Raw genomic sequence first — 10,396 nt, forward strand, 5'->3', positions numbered from 1 at the left:
ACCGAAGGAAGTTTCCATCACCAGCCACGCACAGAACGGCTTGGGGGGGTGGGGGCGATCCCTGAAACATGCAACCCAGAAGCGCCCGGGGAGGGGTGGCCGGTTGAGCCAGGCAGGTGATGCCAGGGAAGTGGGCACACAGGCTGGTGCAGGCGTGGGGGGGGGGGCTTTGTGGGGGCAGCAGTGGCCGCCCCCTGGTGGTCGATGCCGGGCAGTGTGCGGGTGGCAGGAAGGGTGGGGAGGGGCTCCCGGGGCTCCTCCCAGCAGTCCTGGGCAGCCTCTCGCTCTGGTTCTCCTCCAGCAGCCGGGGGCTCAGTGACTTTTTGGGTAATGCCCGAGTGGGTGGGGCACCGTGGCTTCCTCTCCCTCGCTCTCCTGGCCGATGGCGCTTTCTTCAGCTGCGGGGCTGGGGTGGGGGGCGGGGGAGACCCTCTCTTTGACCCTCCCCTCCCACCCCAAGTTAGCTCCGAAAGCCCCCCCTCCCCACTCCTGCCATTTCAGGAGCCCCGGGGAAAACGCCTGGCGGCCCAGAGAGGAAAGGGGCCGCTGTCAGTTGGTCTTCCACGGAACCGGCTGGGCGCCGTGGAGGCTTCTGCGGATCCCCTTCCTTTTATGTCACTTCGAAGGCCAAATAAAAAACCTCACCTAAAACAGGATGTTGCGCTCGTGAGCAAAGGCCGCTCAGGGCGGGATTGTCCTGCGCCGCCTTTGCACGGTTCAGCCCCTCGAGTGTGCAACACACACACACAGGCACCCAGTGGGGGGAGGCGCAGTTGACCCTCTAGAGGAGACCCCAAAGACCCCCACGGATCTGAGCAGCAGAGGCACAGAAGGGATCCTGGGGGGGGGGGCTGGCTTGACAGGGGGAGGCGCGAAAGGGTCCCCCAGCCTTGTCAAAAGCCAGGCAGCTGCTCAACAGGGCAAGGCTCCCCGAGGGTTGGGGGGGGTCGTGAGGAGCAAGAGAGATTCAGGAGATCCACTCCCGATTTGCAATCCTACAACTTTGGCCAGAGCATCGCAAATTTGCCCCCCTCCGAAAACTCCCAAATGCCACCCTTGGAATCGGAACCCGAGCCAAGCCCCCCGTTTCTCCCCTCTGCATCCCATCCCCCATGGTGCTCTGCCCCCTCCCCCCTTCCCTTCGCCTTCTGCTCCGTCCCAGACAGGCTCATCCCCGGTGCAGCCCCCCCCCAGGCCCCCCGCTCTCCCCCAGCTGCCCCCCGCCGCCACGGGGGAGGAGGGGGTCGGGGGGCATTCCGGGTTGAAAGCTGAGCGGCCGCGGCTCCTCAAGTTGCCGCCTCTCCTTTCAGCGGCTGCTTGGAGGGACCCGGCGACCTTTCGCGGGGCTAAATTTAGGCCAAGACGCTGGACGGGCGCCCAGGGAGCGGCGCGAAGTGGCCGGACGGGGACGGGCCCGCCCGGGGAGTGAAGGGGAGCAGCCTCGGCCCTCCGAAGCGCCCCGCCAGGGCCGAGGGAGCCGCCCTTTCCCGCCCGGGGGCAGCGGGGGTCGCCCCGACGGCCGGGCTGAGCCCCTTCCGAGCAGCCCCGCGCAGGGATGCCGGGCGGGAAGGCGGGGCTGCTCCGGCCGGGAGCGCTGGGGAGGCAGCCGCCTTCGGGCCGGGGAGCCTCGCTCGGCCTTGGGCCGGCGCCGCTTTGCCGATGGTCCCTAAGCCGCGGCCGGGGGGGCGGGCCTGGCGGAGCCCATAAAGGCTGCCGGTCGGCTCCGGTCGCCCCCGCCACTGCCACTGCCAGCAGCTCCGGTGCAGCCAGCCCCGATCCCAAGCAAGTGAGTCCTGGACCGGGGGGGGGGGGCAGCTCTGCATGCAGGCGGGACTCGCCTCCCCCGGGGTCTCCCCAGCACGGCGGGGGGGGGCATAGCTGGACAAGGACAGCCCCCCCCCAGCTCTCTTCTCCCAGAGGGAGGTTGAGGTGGAGCGCAATTCTTGGCATCATTTGGGGACCCCCAGAGAAACCCCCTCCCCCCGTCCTTGGACCCCCCCTCGGGCCTCCTGCAGGTCTTCCACATCCCCCAGTGGGGCCTTTCCAGAGCCGCCTCCTCCGTTTGGGGGACCACAGAGACCCTCCAGCGTCCCCCGCAGCTGCCCCCTCCCCAGGCCGGACCCAGCTGGGCAGGAGGAGAAGCTAAGGGCGGGTGGCTATTTTTAGTCTTGGCAGCTGTGCCCTTCCTTCCACCTCCGGCCCACCATCAGCCCATCAGCCCAGGGACTCAGCCGGTTCCTGGCTCCCCACGAATGGGGGTGGGGGCAGCTGGAGGGGATCGATCCACCACTCATGGCCACCCTTGCTTGCCCCGCAGGATGTCGATCCAGAAGATCCATGCCCGTGAAATCCTTGACTCCCGGGGGAACCCGACGGTGGAGGTGGACCTGCACACCGCCAAAGGTACCTGGAAGGGCGGGGGGGGGGAGGAGGAGGAGGCGTGGATGCCCTCCCTGGCCAAAGGTGGGCCTGGGGCCTGCTGACCCCATCTCTGTCTCTGTCTCTCTCTCTGTCTCTCTCTCTGTCTGTCTCTGTTTCTCTCTGTTTCTGTCTGTCTGCCTCTCTCTGTCTCTGTCTCTCTCTGTCTCTCTCTGTCTCTCTCTGTCTGTCTCTGTCTCACTCACTGTCTCTCTCTTTCTCTGTCTCTGTCTCTTGCAGGTCGCTTCCGGGCTGCAGTGCCCAGTGGGGCATCTACTGGCATCTACGAAGCCCTGGAGCTGCGGGATGGAGACAAAGCCAGGTACCTGGGCAAAGGTAAGGGGAAAAATGGGAGGGGCGAGACACCCCTCTCCAAAGTCTCTGTGGGGCTGGGCAACCTTCACCCTTGGGGGGGGGGAAACGAAGGCAGGGAGACGGGCAGAGGAATGAAGAAGTGGGACTCTGACTGGGTGAAGCCACCCTTATCGCAGGAGGCAGAAGGAAGAAGGTGGGGGGGCTCTACAGGCCGCCTCTGCCCCTTCCCCCTGGCAGGAACTGTTTGCCCTCCGCTTGGTGTGGGGCATCCCTCCTCCTCCTCCTGCCCCCAGGAGGACTGGTCCTCTCCTCCATGCTTCCCTTAATACCGGTTGCTTCTCCCCCAGGGGTGTTGAAGGCCGTGGAGCACATCAACAAGACGATTGCCCCAGTCCTGATTGAGAAGGTGAGGGGGGAGAACTGTGCTAGTCGGGAAGCATCTGAGCCCCTGGGGGGGGGTCCTGTGTTGAGGCCCCCGAAGACTCCGCTGCACCACCCCCCCAGGTGGCTTCCCAGCCAGTGGCAAACAGCCATCCTCACGTGCTCAGAGGCTTCCCCTTGGCTCCTCTAAAGAAGCGGCCCCCACCTTAGGGTGCCCCTCGTTGGTTGGGGGGAGGGGAATGTGAGCACCCTGCAGCAAAAGCCTTTCAGTGGGATGCTTTCTTTTCCGGGGGGGGGCAGAGGTAGAAATGCTGCAGAGCTGCAGTCGCCGTCTGCCCCCATTTCTCTTCCCCAAAGGGACTCTTGGCTCAATTTTAAGGACCAGATAGGGAGCTTGCCACCTTTTTGGTGATTTGGGGGCTCCAACCTTTTGGTATTTCCTGAAGGTAATCCGTTTTTTTCTTTCCTTGGCAGAAAATTAGCGTCGTTGAGCAGGAAAAGATCGACCATGTTATGATCGAATTGGACGGAACGGAGAACAAATGTAAGGGGGGGGATGCATAAGCCCCCCCCCCGTGCCCTCCCCCCCCCAGCAGGAAAGCCTTACTCTGAGGCTGGGCTGGAGCTGACCTATAACCCTTTTTGCCTTCACAGCCAAGTTTGGGGCCAACGCCATCCTGGGGGTCTCCCTGGCTGTGTGCAAGGCTGGGGCGGCCGAAAAGGGGATCCCCCTCTACCGCCACATCGCGGACCTTGCTGGGAACAAGGAGCTCATCCTGCCAGTGCCGGTGAGTGGCCCAGACAGGGGGGGGGGAGGGAGGGGAGGGGGCTTGGCAGCTTCAGCTCCTGACAGGAGCTTCTGGGGGTCTCCCTGGGGGCGGGGAGGCTTCCCAAGGGCTGAGCGTTCTGCCAGGACACGGGGCAGAACCCCAGCTCTTCCGCAGCCAGTCCAAGGGCTCAGCGCCTGCTGTCCCCCAACCAGGCTTTCAACGTGATCAACGGGGGCTCCCACGCGGGGAACAAGCTGGCCATGCAGGAGTTCATGATCCTGCCGGTGGGGGCCAGCACCTTCAAGGAAGCCATGCGCATTGGGGCGGAGGTCTACCACAACCTGAAAGCCGTCATCAAGAACAAGTACGGGAAGGATGCCACCAACGTGGGGGACGAAGGCGGCTTCGCCCCCAACATCCTGGAGAACAATGAAGGTGAGAGGGCTGCGGGGGTGGGTGGGGGGGAGGCAGGGTAAATTCAGGCAGGCACATCCCCTCTCAGGACAGGCTGCTTTTCAGCCAGACTCTGCTGCCACAAGGATTGTGTTTCACCCACGCCCACAACCCTCGGCCTTTGCCTGCTGGGGGTGGGGTGGGGGCGGGAGTTACCTTGTGGGCTGTAACCGGAGCCTTGGCTGGGTGGGGAATGCAGGCTTCTTGGGAGGGAGGGAGCAGGTTGGAGCAAGGGGTGCAGCCCCATGCCTCTCTCCTGCCTTTCACCCAGGGGGCACTTAGAAAAGGTTTTCACCCCTAAAAAGCCATTCATCTTGCTTCCAAACCAGGAGTCTGCAGCTTTAAGACCTGTGGAATTCTGGGAGTTGAAGTCCACAGAAAGTTGGCCAAGGTTGCACAGCCCTGATTCAAGCAGACAAATTTAGGAACGCCTGAGCAGAGGAAGAGAGGAAGCCCATTTTTTCCCCAAGGGGTCCCTTTGGGGCGATAGAATCCTAGAGTTGGGAGGGTTCCCAGAGATCACGAAGCCCATCCCACTTTGTCAGCAGGGATCCAGCTGAAAGCATCCCTGACTCTCTCCTGTGGGGTACGTGCCCTGAAAGGGATTAAACCTCTATTGTGGAATCATCGTCTTCAGAACGAGGGACTTTTTCCCCATGAACCCTATTGAATAGAACCAGCTCCATCTGCCCTCGGTTCCCCCTCCTCTATTTTGCTAAAAGTCCCACGATACCTTATCAAAGCTTTTGCTGCAAACAGAAAAACGGATTGTGCCGCCTTCTCTACCAAGGTGGCCACAGGCGCAAAGGCAGCATGCCTGCCACCGTCTCCCTTAATTGATGCTGGACCGACTGACCAATGTTCAGAGGAGCCCCCCTCCCCCCTCCCCAGCTGATTGGCTCTGGTGCCTCCTCTGGCCCGGGGGATGCCAGGAGCAAGACCTTGGCACCTTGGGTGCAATTAATCTGGCCTTGGGAAGCTGAACTCTTTTCAAGCCTTTATTATGCCCTGATCATCTTTCTGCCCAGCTCCAGCCCTTGATGGGAGGGAAAGTCCACCCTGGGGCTGGGGAAGTTGACCGGCTCTGCCTTGAATTTCCTCTTCCTCAGCGCTGGGCTCCGTCTCCACCAGATATTCAATGGGACCATTGATCTTTTTTCCCCATTTGCCTTGGGGGAAGCAGCCGCAGGCAAAGCAGAAGCAAATCAGCCACCGGAGGGATGAACAGGGCGCACGTATGCATCCCTGTTGCTCTCCATGTGCTCTGCGCTCGTGTCACAGTTCTGTGGGTCCTCCAGATCTGCCGGCTCTCTTCTGCGGGCCTCCTGGGCACCATCCAAGTAGGACCTGCTTTTCCCCCCCCCTCCCCGGCCTGTTCACACGCCCCGTGTGCAACCCAATCTTCACGCAGGGATCAAATCCCCTCCCAAGCATTTCTCTCCTGACATTCATGCTTTGGATGCAGTCCACATTCCTTCAAAGGGGTGGTGGTGGTGGCTTTCACCTCCCCTTCTTAAGAAGCCCTTTTGCAACTAGCTTCTCTGCTTCCCTTCTTGACATTCTCAGGTTTAACTTCCTGCATTATGAAGGGGGGGGGAGGGAGGCCTTCCTTCCTTCCCTTTCAGAAACACACAACCCGCCTCGCTCAGCCAACAACACAGCGTCTGCGTACAAAAGCAGGCACAATCACCTCTTGAGATGCCACATCTTTAATATCAGTGTGAATTCACTTGACTGTGAAATAACCAAGAACCAGGTTCCCCCTCCGGTCAGTTTCTCCTGGCAGTGACCAATCCGCCCCTTCTTTGGATTATTCCTGCCCATAATTCTCCTGGGGGCCACCCCAAGAACCCTCCCCTGGCATTCAAAGCGGCTTCTCGCTCTCCTTCCCTTGTTTGTTCCTCAAATGCAAATCCTTCCCGTTTTGTGTTTGTTCCTTTGCCACCTGCAAACATGGGCTTCGCCCAGTCAAAGCAGCCGGCGGTTGGCCTCTTAGGATTTGCAGCTCACTTGTGGGGCCCTCGGGGGGCTCGGTGTTTTTCTCACAGGCGTTTCATGACCACACTAGGGAACATCATCAGTGCACCTGGTTTGGGTAAAGAAAAGCCTGCAAGGGAAGAATTGGGCTGGGGGAGGCCCACCTTCCGCCTCTTCCCAGATTTCGGCCACCGGCTGAAATGCGGCTGTCGGCTTTTGCGAGGATTTGCCACCAGCTTCCCCGAGTGGCACAGACAGGCCGGGGGGGGGGGGTGGGGGGGAGTTGTTCCCTGCAATCCAGGCCCCCCCCTCCTTTTGCTCATATTAGGAGGGGCTCATTTCACTGACCCACTGGCTTCCCCCCCCCCCCAGCCCTGGAGTTGCTGAAGAGCGCCATCGAGAAAGCCGGCTACCCGGACAAGATCGTGATCGGCATGGACGTGGCCGCCTCCGAGTTCTTCCGCAAGGGCAAATACGACCTGGACTTCAAGTCCCCCGACGACCCCAACCGCTACATCTCTGGGGAGAAGCTGGGCGAGCTTTACCAGAGCTTCATCAAGAACTACCCAGGTGAGGAGGAGGGCAGGGGGGGGGGCACTGGAGGGGGGGGCACTGGGCCCGCAAAGGTAGTGGGGTGCGTGACTCCCGGCTGCCCCCTTGCAGTGGTCTCCATCGAGGACCCCTTCGACCAGGACGACTGGGACACCTGGAAGAACTTCCTGACCAAGGTGCAGATCCAGATCGTGGGGGACGACCTGACGGTCACCAACCCCAAGCGCATCCAGAAGGCGGTGGAGCAGAAGGCCTGCAACTGCCTCCTGCTGAAGGTCAACCAGATCGGCTCCGTCACGGAGTCCATCCAGGCGTGAGTCCCTGGCCTGGGGTGGGCGGGCGGGGAGGGTCCCTTCTGAACGCAGGGTCCCTTCTCTCCCAGGGGGGCCTCCGGCTGCTTGCTCAGGTGCCCCCTTCTCTTCCAGCTGCAAGTTGGCCCAGAGCAACGGCTGGGGGGTGATGGTGAGCCACCGCTCCGGGGAGACCGAGGACACCTTCATCGCCGACTTGGTGGTGGGGCTCTGCACTGGGCAGGTGAGAGAGAACGGCCGCCCCTCCCCTCCGTCCCCCCAGGCCGTGGGGGGCCCTCGACCTCCTCCTAAAACCACCCCTCCCTCCCTCCCTCCCTCCCTCCCTTTGCAGATCAAGACCGGAGCCCCCTGCCGCTCGGAGCGCCTGGCCAAGTACAACCAGCTGATGAGGTGAGAAGAGCAGATCCTCCCCCCCCCATCCTTTTTTTGTGTGTGGGGGGTGTGTTTCTGCTGCTGACTGAGGCCCCTCCCTGCCTTTCCACAGGATCGAGGAAGAGCTGGCTGATAAAGCAGTGTTTGCTGGCCGCAAATTCCGGCACCCTCTGGCCAAGTGAGCCCTCCAGGAAGCCAGCGGGGGAGGGGGGGGCTGCCTGCTGAAACGGACCCCCTTCGAGGCCTCCGGTCTCTTTTACCACCTGTAGATCACCTGTGAAACTGCCCCAACTCCACCCTGGGGGCCTGAATAGAACGGCTGCTGTGCCTACCACTTTGCCCTGTGTGCGAGTCGTTCTTGAGAAAAGCTGACCAGGCTGCCCCCCTCCGGTGCCCACTTCCCTGCCAAGACTCTTTTAAGGGTCCCACGTTCACCAGGCCAAGCTCAGAGTCCCCACTGCGGGCAGACAGGAGGGCAGCAAAGGCAGACCCACAGCCCAGCTGCTGTACTCCACCACCACCCCAAGCCCCAAGGGCTCGGGCCCACCCCACGCTGCACAGCCTCCACTGCCTAATCTGAAAGGGGTCTGCCCCCACCCCCTCATCTCAAGGTACACCTTGGGACCGAGCGCAGCCACTTCCTTCTCTCGCCTGAGCAAATGAATCCCTTCCCAAAGAAAAGGGCGGCCTATAAATGTCAAATAAATGAAAATGAAATGAAATAAATGAAAGAACTGGAGGCAAACAGGGGGCAGCACCGGCAGGAAGAGTTTAATGGGATGGGTACACGACACCCCGCCAGACGTTGCAACCAGGCTTCGGGGCTGCCCTCCATCTGGGGGCTCCCAAAACAAAGGGACAGGGGGGGGGCAGGGGGGGGTAATAAAAACCTGGCATTACACACACACACACACACACTGTAGTCGCCCAAAGGGAGCCAAGACCAGGAGGTCTGCCCCGCTGCCCCAAAGGAAGTGGCCACTTGGCCTTCCTCTCCTACCGAACTGTGCCAACACCAAACAACGGGGGTGAGAGGAGGAGGAGGAGGAGGAGGAGGAAGCTCAGGCCCAGGCCTTCCAGGGACATGAGGAGGTTCTGCCTAGAGGGCAAAGGTCAGCCCCAAGGTGATGCTGTGGATGGGATGGGAGTGGGGCATTTGGGTGGCAAAGCTGGGGGGCTGCAGCCCCACAACTGAGCCAGATGGGGACTCCTCCCGTGGCTCAAAAGCGACCCACAAAGCCGGGTAACGGAGCTCAATGGGCAGAAGAAGGAGACAACTGTGGGAGGGGGACGCCTATTCACACAGACCCTCCTCACCTTTCCTCAATCGGCTTAGGCAGCCTTTAAAACGCTTTTTTAGCGCATTAAAAAGCAAATTCTAGCTAGTAGTTTGAGGGGGGGAGGGAGAGGACTGGAGGATGAGAGTCCCCACCGATTCCTCCCCCCCTCCACGGGAGCAGCCCTGAGGCCGCCCCACAAGATGGAGCGGGGCCACCGAGGGCCCCTAGGAGCTCTTGGCCTCCTCCTCGCTCTGGCGCAGCCGCTTCTTGGCCCGGATCTCGTTCATGGCCTCCTCGATGGAGCGCGTGTCCCTCTTGTTGGCCACCGGCACTGCGGGAGGAAGAGGAGGAAGAGTGAGAGGGAGGGGCTTGCAGGGGGCGCCTCTCCCCCCCCCCAGCGCCCCTGCCTCCGTGGGGCTCACCGCAGCCGTAGGCCTTGTTGGCCTCCATGGCCTGGGCGGCGTCCTTGGCGGCCACCCGGCCGATCAGGTGGCTGTACTTGTCCTTGTAGTCGCTGGGAGGGGTCACCTCCGCCGGCCCACGCAGGGCCTCCTCCTCCGCCTGACGCTGCGCCGCTTCCTGGAGGGGGGGAGAAAGAGACACCAGCCGCCCCTCAGCCGCTGCACGGAGCGCCCCCCTCCCCCGCCCCCCATCCCACCCCCCACACACCTTCATCCGGCGCCGCTCCTCTGCCTGCCGGGGGTCCCACTCCTCCCCGCGCCGGTAGGCCTCCAGCTCCTCATCGCAGGGTGCGAACTCCTGGTGGGGGGTGGTGGAAAAGAGGGGGTCAGGGGGAGGTCGTGCGTGGGAGGGGGGGAGAGAGAGGGTCGTGGGGAGGGAGGGAGGGGCGCTTGCCTTCTTGAAGAGCATGACGTAGCGGGAGTCCTCGTCGTCGCCGAAGGAGAAGGACGCCAGGCCGGCCACCTCCGCCACGTCGTGCCTGCGCAGAGCCGAGGAGAAATGGGGGGTCAGCAGCCGGTGCGCGCCCCCCCTCCCTTTCCCTCCTCTCCCCCCCCCCCCACTCACAGGATGCTGCGCTCGATCTTCCCCATGGGGCGGAAGCGTCTGCGGGGCTCCGCGCTCTCCTGCAGGAAGGCCGAGACCTCCCGCTCCATCTGCGGAGGAGGAGGAGGAGGAGGGGAAGCCCCGTCAGGCGGCCCGCGTGCCCCCCTAACCCCCTCCCTGCCCCTCTCCCTCCCCCCGCGGGAGGGGCGAGGCGGACGGACCCTCTTGCGGAAGGCGGCCTTCTGGCGCTTCTCCTGCTCCTGCAGCGTCCGCAGCCGCGCGCTCTGCTCTGCGGGGGGGGGAGAGAAGGGGGCTCAGCGGCTGCGACCCTCCTGCCCCCCCCAGCCCCCCCTCTCCCCCCCCCCCGGGTCACCCACCTCTGGCGCGCCGGGCCTCGCGGTCGTCCAGCCCGGGCGGCGGCTCCATGGAGCTCAGGATGGAGCCCAGCAGGTCCGCCATCTTCGCCGCCGCCGCCTTCGGCCACGCCCCCTCGCGCGGCGCCCCCGTGACGTCACCGCGCCGGAAGGCCGCTCCTCCGCGTCCCGGACCACAGTTCCCGGCG

The 10,396-nt window shown here is 63.1% G+C and overlaps 2 protein-coding genes across 3 annotated transcripts; one reads left to right on the forward strand and one right to left on the reverse strand.

Annotated features, from left to right (window-relative positions):
• Positions 1 to 244: 244 nt before the first annotated feature.
• Positions 245 to 7,888, forward strand: ENO3 (enolase 3). 2 transcript variants are annotated; one of them, XM_032235141.1, is made up of 12 exons: positions 245 to 327; positions 2,318 to 2,403; positions 2,659 to 2,754; positions 3,081 to 3,139; positions 3,589 to 3,658; positions 3,769 to 3,902; positions 4,097 to 4,319; positions 6,687 to 6,884; positions 6,978 to 7,179; positions 7,292 to 7,400; positions 7,509 to 7,567; positions 7,662 to 7,888. In XM_032235141.1, exons 2-12 carry the CDS (start codon positions 2,319 to 2,321, stop codon positions 7,729 to 7,731), a joined length of 1,305 nt encoding a protein of 434 aa, XP_032091032.1. In that variant the 5' UTR covers positions 245 to 327; position 2,318; the 3' UTR covers positions 7,732 to 7,888. The 2 variants fall into 2 exon arrangements, with proteins under 2 accessions (XP_032091032.1, XP_032091031.1); XM_032235140.1 differs by lacking the exon at positions 245 to 327 and adding an exon at positions 1,422 to 1,786.
• Positions 7,889 to 8,966: 1,078 nt separating this feature from the next.
• SPAG7 (sperm associated antigen 7) lies at positions 8,967 to 10,376 on the reverse strand. The gene is made up of 7 exons (XM_032235143.1): positions 10,212 to 10,376; positions 10,056 to 10,123; positions 9,856 to 9,944; positions 9,685 to 9,769; positions 9,499 to 9,588; positions 9,252 to 9,408; positions 8,967 to 9,160 (listed from the first exon to the last, which is right to left on the reverse strand). The coding sequence occupies exons 1-7, from the start codon at positions 10,291 to 10,293 to the stop codon at positions 9,054 to 9,056; spliced, it is 678 nt and encodes a 225-aa protein (XP_032091034.1). The 5' UTR covers positions 10,294 to 10,376; the 3' UTR covers positions 8,967 to 9,053.
• Between the last annotated feature and the right edge of the window lie 20 nt (positions 10,377 to 10,396).

Source organism: Thamnophis elegans, chromosome Z (assembly GCF_009769535.1).
Source record: "Thamnophis elegans isolate rThaEle1 chromosome Z, rThaEle1.pri, whole genome shotgun sequence".
Classification (NCBI taxonomy): domain Eukaryota; kingdom Metazoa; phylum Chordata; class Lepidosauria; order Squamata; family Colubridae; genus Thamnophis; species Thamnophis elegans.

Bases quoted from the DNA above. Each gene is read 5' to 3' on its own strand.
- ENO3 (XM_032235141.1), top strand. From the start codon at position 2,319: ATGTCGATCCAGAAGATCCATGCCCGTGAAATCCTTGACTCCCGGGGG. The intron at 2,404-2,658 runs GTACCTGGAAGG...TGTCTCTTGCAG, and splicing joins GGACCTGCACACCGCCAAAG to GTCGCTTCCGGGCTGCAGTG. The intron at 7,401-7,508 runs GTGAGAGAGAAC...CTCCCTTTGCAG, and splicing joins TGGGGCTCTGCACTGGGCAG to ATCAAGACCGGAGCCCCCTG.
- SPAG7 (XM_032235143.1), bottom strand. From the start codon at position 10,293: ATGGCGGACCTGCTGGGCTCCATCCTGAGCTCCATGGAGCCGCCGCCC. The intron at 9,589-9,684 runs GCAAGCGCCCCT...ACCCCCCACCAG, and splicing joins ACGTCATGCTCTTCAAGAAG to GAGTTCGCACCCTGCGATGA. The intron at 9,409-9,498 runs GTGTGTGGGGGG...CCCCCCCTCCAG, and splicing joins AGGAGCGGCGCCGGATGAAG to GAAGCGGCGCAGCGTCAGGC.